Consider the following 20,557-nt stretch of genomic DNA (forward strand, 5'->3'; position numbering starts at 1 on the left):
AACAGCAGAACTCAACAATATGTTATTATTTGTGATAGCCAACAACACAAAAACCCATACCCACTGATGCCTGAATGATAAACCATAGCTCACAAACCATTTTACTCAATGGAAATTACTCAGCAATAACAAGAAAGGAATTGTTGACTCAAACAACAGATGAACCTAAAAAAAAAAAATCTCTGCTTCAAGGCTGCTACAACTGACATTACCTTTGCTTATAATATAATGTTTTCCCCAGAGAGCACCTGAGCTTGGCCCCTTACCTCCTTCGGGTCTTTGTTCAATACATTCTTAATGTATTTCTCCCTAAGCCAGCCAGTGGTCTCAACTTTCCTAATGCTGCGACCCTTTAATATCTCATATTTTGGTGAACCCCCAGCCATAAAATTATTTTTGTTGGTACTTTATAACTGTAATTTTGCTACTGTTATGAATTGTAAAGTAAATCTGTGTTTTCTAATAGTCTTAGGTGACCCCTATAAAAGGGTCATTTGACCACAAAGGGGTCACAACCCACAGGTTGAGAACTACTGCCCTAAGCATTCCATTTAAAATTGTACCCCTCCCAAACTCTATGCTTCTTTCCTGATACAGTTTTCTCCACAGTACTTACCATTATCACAAGACTAGATATTTTACACTTCTATTTTGCTGTATTTCCCAATTAATTAGACTCTGGAACTCTGAAGGACAGTGACTTTTATGTTTGCTTTGCATACTGCATATTGCTAAAGGTCTAGAACAATATAAGGTAGGCTCTCAAATAAATAAATAAATAAATGAATATTAATGATTATGATTTGTTATAAGTATTAAAGTACTTATTTGTTATAAGTACTAAAGACAATGTTTACCTATTGCATGTAAATCAAATTATATCCAAACTTATTATGTATAAAAATGAAAATCCCATGAAACTTAAGGGACCCTTAACTGATATGAACTACATCTGCTGCTTTAAATTTTAAAATATAATGCACCAAAGATCATATTTCTAGGCCACACGCCTTTTAACAAAGGTACACATAATCTTACTTGGCTGATCTGTTAACGGCTACAAGAGGGAGAAGAAAGGTCAGACACTCTAGAACTGACGCCACGATCAGGTGAGATCCAAAACAACAAATGGGCTAACTTTTCCCTTTCAATAGGCTCTAGCTATTTCCCCAGGATCAGAAGAGGATCTTTTACTCTTTCATCTCAAGAAAGAAAGTACTTGGTGTCTGAGGAATCAGATATACTAACTTGACTGCTGACAAGTAACCTAAAGTTCACCGAGCTGATGTTCTGCTGTTAACTACAAAACTCTGGCCAGTCAAGAAAGAGGCCTAGCATTTCATCTTACATGCCTCATTGTGGTCATCTCAATGGACAAGTGGGAGCAGAGTCTCAGGTACCCACACAGTCGTTGAAACATCACTAAATTGTGAAACAACACACTGTGGATAGGATGCTTGGTTTCAGATTCCTTAAACACTCCGAATTTCCAATGCTAGAGGTCTAGCTCCTATTTGAGCGCTTGGCTAGTTCCTTAGGGTCAGGAAAATACCACTTCTGTTTCATTCAATGTAAACATGGTAGAGAACCAGGAGCAATTTCAGGCCAAGCATTTCCAGATACTGTTTCATAGTATAACCAAGATGATGTCCTTGTTAAGACCAAGATACAAGCATAGAAGAAAATACAGCTTTTTTTGCCAATAAAGGGAGATAGTATTACTTAAACATTACATAGTAATAATTACCACTGATGCATTCTATTTCTCTTACACAGATTACTTCAATATTCTCTCTCTCATTTATCCTCTTTTCTACGTCTACTCTCTACCTAACACAAGCACCACACTAGTGATCTTTTTAAAGTATAAATTACATAACTTCACTCCTCCTCTTAAGATCTTCCAAAGGCTACTGATTCTAAATAGAAACAAGTAGCGATAGGTACAATGTGTTAACTAATTGCTCCCTTTACCTAGAATGCCCTTCTTTTTTAGCAATACATGGCAAAATCTCCTTACTCCTTTAAACTACTCAAATGCTATTTCCCCCATTTCCCTATATGATAACAGGATTTACTCTCCTTTATCTTTACTCCCAGGAGCAGTTACCATCTTCTGACATATTATACAAACAAACAAATTTGTTAGGAATTATGTCTATTTCTTCTCCTCTACAATAATCACCAAGAGATATCCCTGTCATGTAGAAACAGTAGCTCCAGCATGGTCAATTTTTCTATTTTCTTTTTCAAGACAAGTGTAGGCTTAATTAAGGAAGTCCAAGAGAGCCCAGAATAAAGGATAACAAATATTTATTTGGAAAACACTCACAATAAAGGTAGAGAGCCACTGAGGTCCTCTGCTCTGTGGGCACTGGGAGCTACGAATAGAACTCAGACCATGAGACAAGAGAGCGAGCATGCTTCATATCTGTGCTTATCAATCCACACATAGTTCCTTAGAACACGCCCTAATGGGCATGTACCCAAAAGGCTCCCACAACACTGCCCCTTTTGTCTAAATAAGAGGGTTCTAAACCTAATACAAACCTAAATACAATAATATCAAGTATTGTCTAGGAGAGAGAAAAGGCAAAAACATATAGAAAAATAGAACTTCAACCAACATGAACAACATTAAGCAAGAAACACATGCTAAATGTCCAGTCTAAGGTAATTAGCAAATAACAGAGATTATTTCAATAGCTGTCTAATCCTGAGGAGTCTAAGTCTCATACTAAAAATGTCTTAGCTAAGTTATGAAGGCAAAGTAGCTATGATCATCTAGTTTTCAAACCCCATCAAAGACCCAAGAAGGAAATCAGTATTACCTGAGCAAGCAGGAATTGCAAGCAAGTGACTTCCAAAAGATGTAAGAAATGACAGAGACAGCTGACTACCTTAACAATCACCCAAAGTCTCTTTTGCAATGCTGGGGCAACCAACTTACCACTCTTCATCACCATTGCTTGTTGGTTCTTATCAAGGAATATTTCATTTTATTTAGATTTATTTTATGCATGTGTTTTTCATGTGTGTAAATGCGTAGCATTTGTGTGTCTGGTGCCTGTGGAGGTCAGAAGATGTATTAAACTCCTGAGGACTGGAGTAACTGAAGGTTGTAAGCCACTATGCAGGGGCTAGGAACTGAACCCGTGTACTCTGCAAGAGTAGCAAGTGTTTTTAACCACTGAGCCATTACTCTACGCCCCTTGTTTTTTCCTTTATAAAGTGTTTTCCACCACAGAGAAACCCTGTCTCGAAAAACCAAAAAAAAAAAAAAAAAAAAAAAAAAAAGTGTTTTCCAGTTTTTCCACCTTTAGTTTATCTGGGTCAGGTTCTTAATTATATAATTTTCTCCTGTAATTAGAAAAGGCTTTTTTCTGTGCCATACAATACTGCTGGCGGGGCAGGGGGCAGTTTTTGAGACAGGTTTTTTCTGTGTAACAGCTGTGATTGTCCTGTTGATCAGGTCTCACACTCAGAGATCCACCCTCCTCTATCTCCACAGTGCTGGGTTTAAGGGCATGTACCACCACTACCCAGCTACGAAGTTTTTTCATTTAGCACAATCCTACTTATCTATTTTTGTTCTCATTTCCTTTACTTTTTGGGTTATCAGATCTTTGTGCTGTGAAAGACATTACAGGGACAGGAGTCGAAAAATGAATTAAAGTTATGAGCCAGGTGGTGGTATTTATAAATTTACAGGCTTAAATGTAAATATATCATGGTTATAAAATGTCCATAGAAAGTATATTTAATTCAGGAACTGTTTCTTGAATGCATGCACTAGGGTCTAAGGGGGAGAAGGGGGCCTAAGCTTCTTCTGTAAAAAAAATACATAGTATCTTGGCTTTACTGGGCTACATTTTTTTTTTGTAAATATGTATGTGCCATGGCACACATGCATTATCAGGCATACACACACACACACACACACACACATGAATGGCAAAGAAAAATAGGATCATGTCATCTGTAAATGAGGGTAATTATACTTCTTTATATGTATCCCTTTCTTACTTTCTCTTGTCACTAACTAAAATTCAAATAGTATATTAAGAACAGAGGAAGTGGATATCTTTGTGTTGTTCCTTGTTTTAGAGGAATTGCTGGCTACTGGTGTGTCATGTATGGACTTTATTATGTTGAGGTATGTATGCTGTTTTTAAATTTTCCTCAGGGATTTTTTTTTAATTGTTTTTATGAAGGGATGTGGAACTTGGTTAAAGGCTTTTCTCCATCTACTGAGATGATTGTGTGTTTTTTGTCCTTAACCTGATATATGTGGTGTACTGTATTTCTTAATTTCTGTATACTGAGTCAAGCTTTGATCCCTAAGATGAAAGCAATTGGGTCACAGTACCTGGTCTCGCATTTAATTTGCCAAAAATTTATTGTGAGCCAGGAATGGTGGCACACCTTTAACCCCAGCTTAACTTAGAAAGTTGAGGTCAGCAGATTTCTGAGTTTGAGGCAGGCCTTGTCTACAAAACTAGTTCCAGAACAGTCAGGGTTAAACAAATAAACCCTGTCTCGAAAAACAAAACAAAGCAAAACAAAGATTTCTCAATACAAAGAAAGAGATCTCTGTACTTTTTGTTTTGGATTTTTTTGAGACAGGGCTTTTCTGTAGCTTTGGAGCCTGTTCTGAAACTCACTCAGTAGACCAGGCTGGCCTCGAACTCACAGAAATTCGCCTGCCTCTGCCTCCTGAGTGCTGGGATTAAAGGTATGCACCACCACCGGCTGGCCTCTTATTCTTTAGTAATTTCATTATTCAACTTTTTCTTGCTTTTTATTTTATTTCAAGCAGAGCCTCATGGTTGGCTTTGAACTCCAGTCCTTCGAGCTTCACTTTCCAAGAACTGACAATTTTACAGTATACATACTATGTCCAGCTTCACAGCTTTTTATTTTTTAAGATTTATTATATATAGTGTTTGTCCTGCATGTATCCTGCAGGCCAGGAGATGGCGCCATGTCTCATTAGAGATGGTTGTGAGCCACAATGTGGTTGTTGGGAGTTGAACAGACTCAAGTCCCCTGGAGAGCAGCCAGCGCACTTAACCTCTGAGCCATCTCTCCAGCCCCACTTTATGGCTTTTTGGGTTTTTTTTGATAAAGCATGATAAAACAAATAAAAAGAACTTGGTACATTTTTACAAGGTTTAACAAATACAAATCAGTCAAACATTAATATCTGATAACAAAAACATGAGATCAAAAATTAAGAATATTAGATTTTTGTTCCTCTAGATGTTGAGGAAATTAACCAGATTTACTTCTGTGTTTTTAAAGCCAACCAACAATCAGTCAGGTATGGTGGTATACAGCTGTACTTCCTTCCAACTACGAAGGAGGCTGAAACTGAAGGATCACTTAATCCAAAAGTCTAAGGCCACACTGGGAAACATATCCAAACCCCATTTAAAATAAAATATGTAAAACAACATTCAACAGAAGGGAAACTTGCAGAATAAGCACTAAGATTGCTCCGGTTCACACTACCTTGAGAATATGTCTAGGAAGCAACACATGAAGGGGATATGCAAAAGAGCCCAAAAATCTCTAAATTGAGGAGACAGAATTTGGAGAGAATACGTTGGCTAGAATTTTCAAGACAGAGTACCAGAAGGAAGAGAGCTACAGAAACAACTATGAAAACCTGCAAAGCGAAGCTGGGTACCTCCCAAGGCTTTAACTGAGTATAGTACTAATCACTGAAAGAAAATAAGGACACTGCTAGAGAAATCAAGGAGCTGACATGCTCCTCCACCTAACACACAGTCACAACACTCCACATTCCCAGCTGATTGTAAAAACATCAATGCATAGAACTCAAGCAGAATACTCGGAAGTATTACCTTGAAAAAGGGGAAATGCGTCCAAATTCTGTTCAAGTCACACCAAAGATTAAAAGTAATTCCTAAAAAGACCCAATGGTTTAATAAGTACATCCTAGAATCTTAAGACTGTTTAAAGAAACACAAAAATATTCTGTAAACAATCAAAACCATCTTGACACACACTGACCTAGTATTTTACACCGAGTAGAAAAAAAAAAGGAATAAAACACTATTACAGTGAACAAATATGCAAACAAGTCTACCAAACACCAGCAAATTTCACATTTCCATTATGTCGATCAATGTAAGATACTGTTAAGGTTGTGTTACCAATCCAAGGGGTGCTAACTAATCCAAGAAGACTAAACCCACATTATACTGTGTTTGTCATTCAACTCATTGTCTGTGCCAAGCCCACACACAGGAAGACGTGCCTGAAGGAAGGGTAAGGCTCCTGGCACTGTCCAATGTCTAACACTATCCCAAGACCTGCAGATTTTGATCTCCAAAATCAAATTACATCATTTAAATCTGAACACCCTGTAAGTAAAAATTACTTAACCATTTGACTTCTCAGTTAATTTTTCTAGCAGAAAGCTTTGCATATACATTTTGATCACTCAATCTTCCCTTTAGAAACTTTCACCCCCAACTGGCTTCCAAGATACCTTTGTGGTTCTAAGCAATTACTCACCCATCTTTACTCTGCTAGATCTTCATTATCTCCCTGCTCTCTCAAAGTCAGATTACTGTCTTAGTCCTTTGACATGTCTTCATTTTCTATCAACAGGAATTCACAGATGACTTCATAAATCACTAATATGCTCTTAATTGCTAATTATATTACCTGTTACCCAGATTTTGCTTCTCTCGTTGACTATGTAACTATCTATCCTGCAATTTTTTAATCTGTTATTAAACTCCAATTTAATAACAGATCCCTGGATTTCATTCACTGGCCAACCATCTTAGTTGAATATATAAGCTTGAGGTTAAGCTTATGTCTTCAAACAATGAGAATGGCTGAAGCAGACATCCAACACCTACCTCTGGCCTCCACATCAAAGTGCATGTGTGCATATTTGCACACTCATATGCATGGATCCTCACAAACACTAACAACAAAGAACAAGGGCACCTATCTTACCTAGATAATGCCACTAGCATTCTAACTATAGCCAGAGTGATAATTTTAATTACATTTATTTTTATTTTACACACTTGTGGTGGTCAAAGGACTATGTTGAATTACTTTCAGGTAGTCAGCTCTTTCCCTTCCACCATGTGAGTTCTGGGGGGCTGACAATAGGTCTTCAGGGTTGGCTGCAAGTACCTTTACAAACTGAGCCATCTCCCCCACTCTCCTTTAATTACTTTTGAGATAAAGTATCATGTAGTCTAGAGTGGACTGTATGTACATACTCACTATGTACCTAGGTTGGCCTGGAACTCCTGACCCTCCTTGCTCCCAATTCCAAGTGCTGAGATTTCAGAATTGTGTCACCATGCCTGTCTCAGACGAACTTACATATACATAAATTCTTGGATTTTAAACACTTCATGTCTACTCACCTTACTCAACATAAAAACAAATACACATACAATGGCTCCACTTAATCTGACCAGCTCCATATTACTCCTCTGACCTCATTTCACTGTATTTCTCACTTAATTTATGCCACACCAGCTTCATGGAACCCTGCTGCACAAATCACATAGGAAGAAAGCTCTTAGACCAGCGGTTCTTTCTCAACCTGTAGGTCATGACCCCTTCGGGGCTCGAACCACTCTTTTGCAGGGGTCGCATTATCAGATATCCTGTATATCACATATTACATTACAATTTATAATTCATAGTTATGAAGTAGCAACTAAATAATTTTATGGTTAGGGATTACTATGACACAAAGAACTGTATTTTTTGTTGTTGTTTTTTAGAAGAAGAGTTTCTCAGCGTAACAACCCTGGCTGTCCTAGAACTTGCTTTGTAGACCAGGTAGAACTCACAGAGATCTACCTGCTTCTGCCTCTCCCCTGCTGGGATTAAAGGCATGCCCCACCACTGCCTGGCCCTACTTCTTTGAAGTCTTTTCTACTGTTGATACACTGAAGATGGTCAACCCAGGCCCTCATATTTCTACTCCATCTATACTGCTATTATGTTTCATATTCACTCATTAACTCTGTCCCCTTCCACTATAACCTAAGTTCTCTGAGGATAGGGGACGTCATCATTTTGTAGTCCCTGCTTTGTCTCTTAACCCTAATGCAGTACCTAACAGCATATATTCAAACAGTGCTGGATATACGAAAAGGAAAAAGACAGGAGAGCTATTTTCATCAGTTGGAACAAATCATTTCACCTGTTTTTATTCTTAAGTGTGTGTATTTAATGATTTTTTACTTTATTTTTCTGAGTCTTTTGTCTGCATGCTTGCTTGATTGATCCCTTGGAACTAGGGTTAGAGTTGTGAGCTGCCATGTGGGTGCTGGGAATCAAAGTCAGGTCCTCCACACCAACAGTGCTCTTAACTCCTGATCCACCTCTCTAAGTCCTATACTCAGATATTTCTGCTACAAAACATATGGACGAGTTATGAGGTAGTCACAGTCACAGGGTTAGGTTGCCCACAAAACTACTTATTACTTATATGCTACTCTACATTCTTCAGAAATCTGCATATTGTAGAGATCCGTTAAACACTTTTACAGCCTCTTACCAAATTCTTCCCACTTCTAAGAAGCAGAGTACAAACTTTATCTATGAGACCAGAAGCAACTGCCAATAACCAAATCAATTCATTGCAGGCTTCCTTACCTCCACTGCAGTGTACGGCTGGAACAGGGACTGCAGGGGCTGCTGTGGGCTTGAGGGTTCAAGAAAAAGACAAGAGGAGAAGTAGCCAGCACACAATCAGCACTAAATGGGACTTTAGCCAGGGAGAAGACTGGAGCCGATGAGGGTGAGAACATGTGCTGACTTACATCGGCTCCTCGGCAAAGAGTAGAGATTCTGACAGGGTATCATAGTAAAAACAAAACAAAACAAAACAAAAGCAAAAACAGGGTCAGTGTTAATTTCTCCAGCAAAAAGATTCATATTCAAAGTGAATTAAGTTTAAGCAAGAGGCTTAAGAAAAGTAAGTGGTTAAAAATCACTTGCAAATATTGTACATCAGTACCAATGCTGGCAAACAGCACACAGACTAAAACCTAACCCACACAAGGTACTTGTTACAATCTCAGTGCTTGGAAGGCTGATACAGGAAAATCATGAATTTAAAGCCAGCCTGGACTACAAAGCAAGCTACTGTCCCGAACAGTAAAATAAACTATAAGCATACCTAAATTTTGACAAATGCAACCTATTTTCCCTTCATATGTAAACTATGATTCATTAGGCCCGATAATAAACTACTCTATGTTAGTTATCCTGCAAAATAATGCTAAGTTTTTAAACCTTTCTTCTTGAGCCATCTCATTAAGTTGCTCAAGCTGGTCTCTACCTTGTGGTGTTCTTGAGTCTCCCATAGAGCTAGAATTATAAGAACCCATCACCATACTTAGCAGTCTTAAATCTTATCACATAATGAGAGGTTTAGTTATCTTAACGACTATGTTATCAGGATTATAAAAAAAAATCTGTAAAAACCTAATCTCATTTTCATTTTGTTCCTAATTACTACTCTGCCAATTAATTATACAATGGGCTGTAGTCTACAAAGGATTGTTTGGCGGGGGAAAAAACATGCTTTTAATCCCAACACAGGAGAAGCTGAGGCAGGTGACCTCTGTGAGTTTGAGGCTACCCTGGACTACTGAGTAAATTCTAGGAAGTCAGGGCTATGCAGAAAATTCCTATCTAAGAAAGGGAGAGACACAGAGAGAGAGACACACACAGAGAGAAAGACAGACAGACCGACAGACAGAAAGAAAGAAAAAGGAAGGAAGGAAGGAAGGAAGGAAGGAAGGAAGGAAGGAAGGAAGGAAGGAAGGAAGGAAAAAGGGTTAATAAATTACTTATTAGCTCCTTCATCAGGACCATTTTTCAAATTTACCTCTAAAACAGATACAAGACTCCCAATAAGGTACACTAGTTCAAAAATCTTAGTTGTTGAGCACTTATATTTTTGAAAGTTTACAAACGCCATTTAAAACTCATGCTCAGCAAAAAAAGTCATATTTACTTTAATTACTACTTCAGTTGATTGATTATGTTTCTTTTTGTGATCTTTTTACTCTAGTCTCAGTGTGGTAAATGCTGTTTTGGTTTTTTGTTGTTGTTTTTTTCTTCAAAGTATATAAAAATATTTGAATACTTAAAATTCATGAGTGCTATTTTCTAGGAACTAGTGAATTAGTAATTCAATTGATGGACATGCTAAGGGTCTCAACCCACAAAAAGTCACTGTGAGCACCAATATGCAGGAAGAAAGTGTGCTCCTTCCACTCTGGGATTTAAGGCATAGCTCAAGACATACTGAGGAGACATGGGCACTAGGATTCTTTCCTTGTCCATGATTTAATCAACAATTAAAACAATTAAAAATTTGGTAAATCAGGTTTATTTACCAAACAAACCTGAGGAGACCTTGAGGAAACCATCCTGAAAATAGAACCCTCTTCCTCATTTCACAGCTATGTAATCTTCACCTAATAGTTTCTGTCTTAGGCAAAGGAGAAAGAGAATTTAAAGGATCTGCAAGGGAGACCTGCAGTTAGGAACTGACAGGCCAAGGGCAGAAATGTATCCCTCCACACCACAAGGCAATGGAGGAATGCTTTTCATCCACCCCCTCTTTTTATCTCATATTCTTAAGGCTTTTACTTTCATCTTTGACAATAGCTTTAAAAACTTGCTTTCAAGGCAGGGGGAAAACTAGGTTTACTGTTCACCCAGCTTCCCCAAGCACCTAGGCACACCTAAAATTACATCTGAATTGAAAACACCACAGGTCCCTCCACTGACCAGTCTTTTGACCTTGAATGGACAAAGTCAGCTCCACCCTCTTCCTAACAGACATTTCCAAGGCAGAGTCTTCATCCAAGTAAATGAAGAAGTTACTTGTAATTAGTTACTTTTCTTACATCTGCCTGTTTTGAGTCAGAGACCCCCAACCTCCTTACTGAATCCGCAGGCACGGTGCTCCCAGTCTCTCTCTCCTCCGTTTCATCATTCTCCTGACTACTCAAGATCTGCCTCTCACACTGGAATCTCAGCAGACACTTCTCTCACATAAGAGGCGTTTTAGCCAGTGAAAACACAGAAAGATTCCCAAACTCATGGGTAACATTAAGGCATTTTTCTCAAAAAACAAACAAACAAAAAAAAGTAATCAGCATGGCAGTCAGAATCCCCTCACAAAAACTAAGAGCCCAGGAGAGGGAAAAGTTCCAGATCTTAAATGAATCAGCTGTCCTCTGATCTTCCTGACATCATTCACACTCAGCCTGCAGCAAATCAGAGACCCAGAGAGCACCTTGTTCCCTCATAGTCACAAGCACCCTCCCCCACAAATCAGCTGTACCCTCAGACTTGGCAGCAACAAAGGCTCTGGCAGAAATTATACATACCAACTTGAAAACTCGCACTGTGTCAGAAATACTATTAACCCAGGAGCCGTGGGGCAAGATACAAACAGCTGTTGCAGGGAGCGGGGGATTGGATGAAAGCCTCTTACAGATCCCAAATTGGTAAATTAATAGGCTAAGAATAAATAGATATTTCTGCAACATTATTCATTCTCAAACCCAGGCCTGGTGGAAGATAAGAGGACTTTAATTTTAAGACTCCAAGCATAGTTATTCAAATTCTAAAACTGACTAATTTAAATAACCTACATCCATAAAATTTTGGCATCAATTTTATTTAATTTCCATTATTCTCTTATCATTTCAATAACCTGTGGTGAGAAATGTAGTTAGAAAAGCTAAGAAAGTAAGCCCAGGGGAGCCAGGCATGGCAATACCCAGCCCTGGGAAGTGGAGGCAGAAAGATCAGATTCACGGTCATCTTTACCTACACAGCAAAATAAGACATGCTTCATAATAATACAAACAATTGCAAGCTCAGAAACTAATGCAATTTGATCCAATAGCCATCATAGAAACCATTTACATGAAAGACATGTAAGACTTTCATGTAAACTACTTAAGTTTAGTTTTCCATCTGTAAAATGAAGATAATTAAGGTAGCCAATATAGATGAATAATATGTAAAACAGCAGAGAGAAAGAACTGTGGAGATGTTGGCTATTATACATCTTTCTATTTAAAGGAGAGGCATCTAAGTATTAGTAAATCATCTGAGAAAAACAGCCTGACCTGTAAAAAGATAAGCAATCAAAAGAAACTCTAAGTAAGAGGTATGTATCATACCTTGCTGCAGAACACCAGTGAACTGTGACAGGCTCTTAACTATCTACACAGCATAGTATCACCAACTGTTTTCAACTCCCAGCACCCACAAGGCAGCTCCCAAACTGTCTGTAACTCCAGTTGCAGTGGATCTGATCTGACACCCTCATACAAATCTGAAGAAAAAACACCAATGCACATAAAATAAAAATAAAGGTAAAAAAAAAAAAACAGTAATTGTAGAATGGGTTCACTAGGGTCCATGGAAGAAAACACAGGGCACATTAAGGATGATTTTAGCCTTTCCAGCTGCTGAACTCACCTTCCCTTTGCCAAGGGCCTTTGTTATTGTTCTCTACCTTATACCTTTAGCAAGTTGATTTCCATATCCCCAAAACATCCTAACTAAGCTTCCAAAAGGGACAATGCCAAATGCAAATTTTCTGTTAAGGAATATCACAGTGTGCCTGATTTTACCCAGCTAAGTTTTGCATAAGCTTTGTTGTCTAGGGACATTCTCAGACAAGATGCACATACGTTAAACAAAAGATGCTTAAGACAAAGGGCAGATTAAGACTACATGCTAACATCAGGAGCCAGTTCTGTAGTTCTCCCTACAAGTAATGATATATATATATATATGAAAAATCAATATTAACTAAAAGGGAAGCGCCTTTCCCCAGAGATGCTCAAGACCACACCTACCTACAGGGTATTTAAACACATCTTTCCTCTTAAGGAAAGACCATGTGGTTCTCTGGTCTCTCCCCAGTCTACTCTCTGGGATCCTGAAGAATTTCCAGTAACATTTTACTTTTAAACCTGGACTTTTAACTCTCCGCCAGACTAGATCAACCACTGGCCCAGTAAGTTGCCAGTTCCAAGTTATTACCTGAGAGGCTCAGGGCCTTTGTGTTTGTATGTGTGTGTGTGTGTGGGGGGGGGGGTGGTACCTTGCTAAAGACATGGTCATACCAGGACCCCGACACATAACCAGAGCAAAAGCTGCCTCTCTGTTCCGCAGGATCCCTTCTATACATGTCCTGCAAAAGGATACATCTCACACACACTGTCATAATTATAATTATGCTGGTCTGCCTGTCACCTGGGTACCCTGACCCTTTAAAAGACAAGCTTCGCTCATTCCCAGTCTCCCCCTTCCCACTGAGGCAAGCTGATCTTGCGCCTCTTCTCTATTTCTCTCTCTGTGTCCATTCTTTTTCTGAAGAGGCAACCTCTACCTTCTCCCCTTCCCCCGCCTTTCCTCTTTTTCTCTGTTCCTCTATCTCTCTCTCCCCCATATTGCCTTACCTTTATACCCTCCGAATGCCCACTAAATACTCTACACCCAAGCTCTCTCCACATGGCATATCTTGTCTGTCTCCCATCCAACGTGTCCTCTCCCGCACCCAGAGCAAAACATGCCAGGGTCACTGGCACCATAAATCTATCATTGTTTTGGTTTGCTGGGTCAGTGGAAAAACCTTATATTGGGGTATGGACTTTTTGTTTTTGTTTTGTTTTAAAATTATTAATATTTTTCATTTTCAATATTTTTGTTTTGGTTTTGTTTTTTCTGAGACAGGGTTTCTCTGTAGCTTTGGAGCCTGTCCTGAAACTAGCTCTTATAGACCTGGTTGGCCTTGAACTCAGAGATCTTCCTGCCTCTGCCGAAATTCAAGGAGTGTGCCATCACTGGCCTGCACGGAAATCTTTCAGGTAGGTTAAAACCTAAGTATAGGTACTTCCTAGGCAATACCCATACTCATAGAAGTCCTATAAAATATGTATTATTAATATTCTCATTATTTCAAATAACAATCCAAATCCAAACAAGAGAATAAGCCATATTGGTAAGGTCAAAATCAACCTCTTCTCAATTCTTATGATTAGTTAGCTTATTATGAATTTTATTAGCCCAAAATATCCCTATCTTCGGCCATATTGCTGAACCAAAACACTCTGACACTAGAAACAATGGTAGAAATTTCTGAGGTATACTATTCAGTAAGTGTCTGAAAACAATAGCAAATGGATTTTTCTCTAGACTACTTTGCAATTATAACCACGAAAATCGACACATGAAATTTCTTAAAAAATACTGAAGATGGGCTGGGCGATGGTGGCACGCACCTTTAACCCCAGCACTTGGGAGGCAGAGGTAGGTGGATCTTTGCGAGTCTGTAGCCAGCCTGGTCTACAAGAGTTAGCTAGTTCCAGGACAGGCTTCAAAACTACAGAGAAACCCTGTCTCAAAAAAAAAAAACAAAAACAAAAATATTGAAAATGAAAAATATTAATAATTATAAGAATATGAAGTCATATCTTACATCCTTTATCTAACATCAAAGAAGATACTACTTTTACCTCCAGAGGTTAATACATTACCAGACAGAATAGACAAGCGGCAGTGACGCACGCCTTTAATCCCAGCACTCAGGAGGCAGAGGCAGGGATCTCTGTGAGTTCGAGGCCAGCCTGGTCTACAAGAGCTAGTCCCAGGACAGGATCCAAAGCCACAGAGAAACCCTGTCTCGAAAAACCAAAAAAACCAAACCAAACAAACAAAAACCCCACATTACCAGACAGAATAAGTTTATTGGCATCAAAGTGCATATACTAATATCCCTGTGTCTTTGCCAGCATTGGGAGGGCCTAACACTTGGCTGGACTAACCACAAGCCTCAATAGAAGATAGTACAGCAAATGAAATGTCCAACTTTGCCTATTCATCCACAGAAATATTTGTGGTCTGTGTTATCACACAAGTTAGGTGGAAGGAAAAGGCCTGTGAGATACATAATTTACTTTATAGATCTGCTACATTCTATAAACACAAACTAAGCTCCTTAAAAACAATGAAGCTAGGGGCTGGAGAGATGGCTCAGTGGTTTAGAGCAGTTGACTACTCTTCCAGAGGTCCTGAGTTCAATTTCCAGCAACCACATGGTGGCTCACAACCATCAGTAATGAGATCATACTCCTTCTTCTGGTGTATATATAAAGTACATGCATAAATAATTTTTTTAAAAAATGACATTTCAGGTTTGTATCCTCTGTAATAATTATATTAATCACATTTTATAAATCAGATACATCATTATCTCCAGGAAAAGCTATTCTATAAACACTGCCCTCAATTCTTGGCTTGGTTTTATTGTTTTGTTTTGTTTTTCCCTTTTTCTTTCGATGTTTTGTGTGTGTGTGCGGGGTTGTTTGTTTGTTTCAACACATGTTTTTTCTACGTAGTCCTGACTATCCTGAAACTTGTTCTATAGATTAAGGTGACCTTAAACTCAGAGATCCACCTACCTCTGCCTCCTAAGTGCTAGGATTAAATAAATGTAGGTGCCACTACTACCCAGGTGTTTCAACTTTATATAGCATTAAGCAATTTAATTCATCTGTTAACTGTATCCTCTTAATGGGTTTTTATTAGAATATTCACATTTGAAAATTGACAGTAAAATAGCCATAATTATTTCAAATCTCTGTTATCTACAGAGACCCTCTTTCACAGTGATGCCTCTTTGAAAGCTAAAGAATAAATCAGTAGCCAGTCTGTTCTTATCTCAGCACATGGCAAAGGAGTCAGCAGGTATTTGAAACTATTGACATGTCAAAGAATAGAGTCTTTGGCACAGGCTTCGGGTAGTATCACTAGGACAACTGGAGAACTTCCAGACCATTCCAGTGGACTGAGTCAGAATTTCCAAAACTCTTTTTAGTACAGAGCAGACTGCTAACATTTGAACCAGTAAAATGAAAATTAATATACAGGACTGAATAAGTTGAGAAGGAAAGACTGCTGTTACTAGTTAGAAATATTCATTTAACATTTATTTTCTAATATATAAAAGAAGCCTATTATCTTTCTCCTCAGGCTATTTATAACCCTTCAGTTTGTAGCCTCCACTCCTGTGTATGAAAAACCAATAAATCACTTCTCATTCTCTTTGGCCCTCCTCCAACAAGGAAGACTTGCTAAGTCTCATCACTTTTTAAAGCAATATACTTATCTGAATAGGAATAATAAATGCCTCCTCTTTTTTAAAACTAGATTATAACTAAAAAAAAAAAGTTTTGCAACTGAGCATTTGCCTATAATGTCCATAATTAAAATACCTATATATATTTGAAAATGATATTAATTCAATCAGGTTTATCTAGACAGTTTTAAAAACTACAGATAATTTTGTATGGCAGTTAAAATCCTATCTTCCCTGGAAAACTGGCCTGGTATTTAGCTTATAGAATCAAATCTTATGGAAAATATTGAAGCTCTATTCCTGAAATGCCTATGGTTTGTAAGATATCTGAGAACTTGAAGGGAGGTGAAACCACCAATTCAGTGAAAATATTCTCTTACCTTCACCTCCCATCTCCCAAGAAGAGCACTGATACAGACAGGCAGACAGACAGACAGACAGACAGACAGACAGACAGACAGACAGACAGGTATCTGTACCAATCCCAGTTTTAGGTGGATTTGGGGGATTTGACACCAGGTTTTCATGCTTGTAAAGCAAGCACACTGTCCACTAAGACATATCCTCAGCCTGGTGTTTTCCAAATTTTGACCCTTACTCAATTATAATAGATGTTGGTATGAGTGTAAATTACATAAAGTTGAAACAAATAACAAATGATGAGCCTTAGCACAGAAATTCTAATTCAGTAAATTCACATTCTACCTTTCCTTCCTCTGAATCACCAGAGGGGGAACTTCATGCATGAGCCTCGTCCAAGCTAAGCATACATTCTACTGCCACTGAGTTAGTTCTCCAAAAACCAAATTGTGCTTTTAAATACACATTCCAGATTCTAATTAGCCAAATCAGCAATGAATCACCAAAAATTCTTATGAAAAAAGTACCAAACAAAACACAAAAAATTAAAATCTAAGGACAAAAACAACTTTCCAATTTCCACTAACCATAAATACAGAATAAAATAAAGAGAATGAGAACCTGCTTTAATCTGCTCTCTTAATGTGGCAACCTTTACTCCAACTTTTCAGAAGAACCATTCCCTTCACCACAGTCAAGATGTGGAATATTGACACAAAGAATTTCAGATTTAACACCCCAAAATTAGAATATAATTGATATGGATACATGACAGCACTTCTATTAAACTGTTATGTAAAATTTGGGCCAGAGAAAGGAACATGGAACAAAAAGATTACTGAAGAGAAGTCTCTGACCTAATGAGAAACATAAGCAGAAAACAAAAATAATTTTTTAAGTGGAAATAAATGTTTTGCCTGCATATATGTCTATTACCACACGTATGCCTGAGTGTGCCCGTTGCCCATGGAGCTCAGAAGAGGGCATCAGATCCATTGGAACTGGAGTTATGGATGGCTCTAAGTCACCATATGAGTGCTGGGAACTAAACACAGGTCCTCTGCTCTAAACCAGTCAACCATCTATCTTTCCAGCACCCAGAAAACAAGACTCTTGAATGGGATTTCTACAATAAATATTAACAATATGTTCTTAAGACAGTTCCCAATCAGGAGATCATCATAGACAAAATCATAATGCCAAGGGCCATCTACTTACAAGCTGCCTCTCCTTGGAAGGCTCAATTCCTTCTGAAAAACAAAACACATAAAACAAGTTAGACAAAAAAGGCGTCCATTTGAATCCTGTGAACCTGCCTCAATGGCCTAAGAAATATATAGCATTATCTTAATAACAGCACACTTAAATGTTTCTATGTGGTTGGTAGTCTTTTCGCTTGCCTCTAAAATTTGATGAGAGTTGGGTGTGGTGGTGCAAACCTTTAACTCAGAAGGCTGAGACATGCAGATCTCTAAGTTTCAAGTAAATTTGATTTATATACTTATTTCTAAGACAGCCAGGGATACACAAGGTTATGATCATTAACTTATCCATATCAGAAATATTCCTTTATTACCAATATGTTTTACGTTCAGAAGAGATTTTACTGTTATGCTAAAATACAAATAGCAATAGATGACAACAATATATAACACACAAATGTAAGCTTAAAAATTTCAAAGGCGCCGGGCAGTGGTGGTGCACGCCCCAGCACTCAGGAGGCAGAGGCAGGCAGATCTCTGTAAGTTCGAGGCCAGCCTGATCTACAAGAGCTAGTTCCAGTACAGGCTCGAAAAACAAACAAACAAACAAACAAAATTTCAAAGGCTCTCTGTTTCAACTTAATTGCTAATGCTTAAAATGTGTTGCTTTGAAAGTGTACATTAAATAATTTGATTGTTAAAATCTATCTTTATTAGATAAAACACCCCAACTTTCTTCTTTTTATTACTCATTTCCTATACATTACATTCTTTGAAAATGTTATAATTATTTATTTTATGTCTTAATTACTATCAATTACCATATTCTTTGGTTTTTATAATTTTTCATATTACTTGCTTTCAAAAAAGCTTTGGCAAAAAGTTTATATAATAGGCACAAAAACTATAAAAATTAATAAAATGATAACAACAGTCAATATGAGCTCTTCATTCTTTCCTCTTAAAAGGAAAATCTCATAGATTGATTATAATGTTTCCTACTAAATGCAATCACCTTCCTAGTGTGGATTCTAGGAACTCTTTGTACCAGTATTTAATTGGTGATGAATTACAAAGGATTCATATCATTAGCATCAAGAATATAAAACAAGAGAGTAATATGCTTTAAAATATTTTAGTCAAACATTATAACACATAGAATACAAAACAAAAGATGATTATAATACTAAAGAGATAGTTTAGTAAAGTACTTAGCATGCAAGCATGAGAACCTAACTTCCCCAGGGACGATATAAAAAGCCAGATGACTAATAATTTATTATTAAAAATCTGGTTATCTCAGCCTCAGTACTATAGACAGATCTCTGGGGCTTGCTGGTCTGCCAGCTTTATCTAGGTGAGTCCCAGTTCCCAGTGAGAGAACCTACCCCCAAAACAAGGTAGATTATTCTGAGAAGTGACACCTCCATGCTGATGCTCACTCTCATCCACATATGAAACCACATACATCTAACTCAAAACATGTAAGGTAAAAACTATGTGTCTGTAATACATAAACAGACACCTATATTAAGATAATTCTAGTCAAGGTTTTATATATACCCTTAGAGTAAGATCTGGGACTCCTATAACTTGCTTTCAATGTTTAAAGTCCCAGTTCTTCCCAGTCCTCTTTTATAAAAATCCTCCCTAAAACTCAAGTTTTCTCCAATAAAGTGTAACTGGGTATATAAACCATACTCTAGGGCAGGCCCCATGCCCAGGAGTAGTCAGCCAACACAAAACTCTTAAACACTAAGCCATCACTCCAGCTCAACATTCATTTCTTTAATAAAATTCTTTTATTGTCCACATAAATATCACATAGATTTTGTCAATTTCAAAATAGCATATATATCCTGCAATTATAGTATCTTTTTACAAGTTATAATTAACAAGAGTAGCAATCCATTATACTACCAACAGTACTTGCCTCGAAGAAACATTAAAAAAAAAAACCTCAAACATAACAAAAAAGCAACTTCCTAGAACGAAAATCGAAAAACTGTAAAGAGATAATATATGCAGACACACATATAGATACATGTATGGATGGATAAATCCTTGTATTACATATATAACCCAGGTGGTACAGATATTTTTCTGTATTTGCATATTTTACCATGTAACTATCTGTTTTTAATACATCCTAGATTGTAGACTTCTATATCCATCAAAAGTAATTCATAAGACATTCAGTAAGTGCCCATAATTTTGTGTCGTGGCAACATACTAATAGAAAACTGAACAAATGTTAAGTGTGTCAATCAGTAACTTTGATCAAAGCACACACTTTGATGACTAAAATTTCTATTAAAACCCAGAACAAGCTTATCAAATTAGAAAGTTATATCAAGCCCACTCTAGGTAAATAAACCTCCCAGCATTCCCCTGTTCAAAGAAAACACTATTTTTACTATATTTTTTTCTGCCTGCTTGAACATTCTATATAAATAGAACTACAAAACACCTCCTTTCTCTATAGGATCTTACTATATAAAGCCCATTCTAGCCTTGACCACATCATCCTCACACCTCAGCTTCTCGATATATGAATTTTTTTTATGTAGGTCTTTGTTTTTCACTTAGCACAATATATCTAAAATTCATCTACGATGCTGCATTTAATAGTAACAGATTATAATGTTTTCTCTTGCTGATAAGACATTTGAGTTATTTCCAGTTTGGGACTGCTTAACAAGTATTTTCATAAATTATGCTTTGTTTGTCTTAGGAAAATACCTAAGAATGTAGAATATGTGAGGTTTTCATACGAGATTAGAAGTATTTTTAAAGA

At 37.5% G+C, this 20,557-nt stretch overlaps 1 protein-coding gene across 15 annotated transcripts in view; it reads right to left on the bottom strand.

Moving 5' to 3' along the window:
* Window positions 1-20,557, bottom strand: part of Mast2 (microtubule associated serine/threonine kinase 2) — a 115,349-nt gene that overhangs the window by 51,933 nt on the left and 42,859 nt on the right. For 8 of the 15 annotated variants that reach the window (XM_075946959.1, XM_075946945.1, XM_075946944.1 and 5 more), the window contains 2 exons: window positions 17,777-17,808; window positions 8,671-8,865 (listed from right to left, as the gene is read on the bottom strand). In XM_075946959.1, the coding sequence (XP_075803074.1) occupies window positions 8,671-8,865; window positions 17,777-17,808 (227 nt within the window). Of the gene's footprint in view, window positions 1-8,670; window positions 8,866-10,971; window positions 11,246-17,776; window positions 17,809-20,557 lie in introns of those variants that run through there. The other 7 variants (XM_075946955.1, XM_075946954.1, XM_075946953.1 and 4 more) reach the window with 3 other exon arrangements.

The sequence above is a fragment of the Microtus pennsylvanicus genome, chromosome 13, assembly GCF_037038515.1.
Source record: "Microtus pennsylvanicus isolate mMicPen1 chromosome 13, mMicPen1.hap1, whole genome shotgun sequence".
Taxonomy (NCBI): domain Eukaryota; kingdom Metazoa; phylum Chordata; class Mammalia; order Rodentia; family Cricetidae; genus Microtus; species Microtus pennsylvanicus.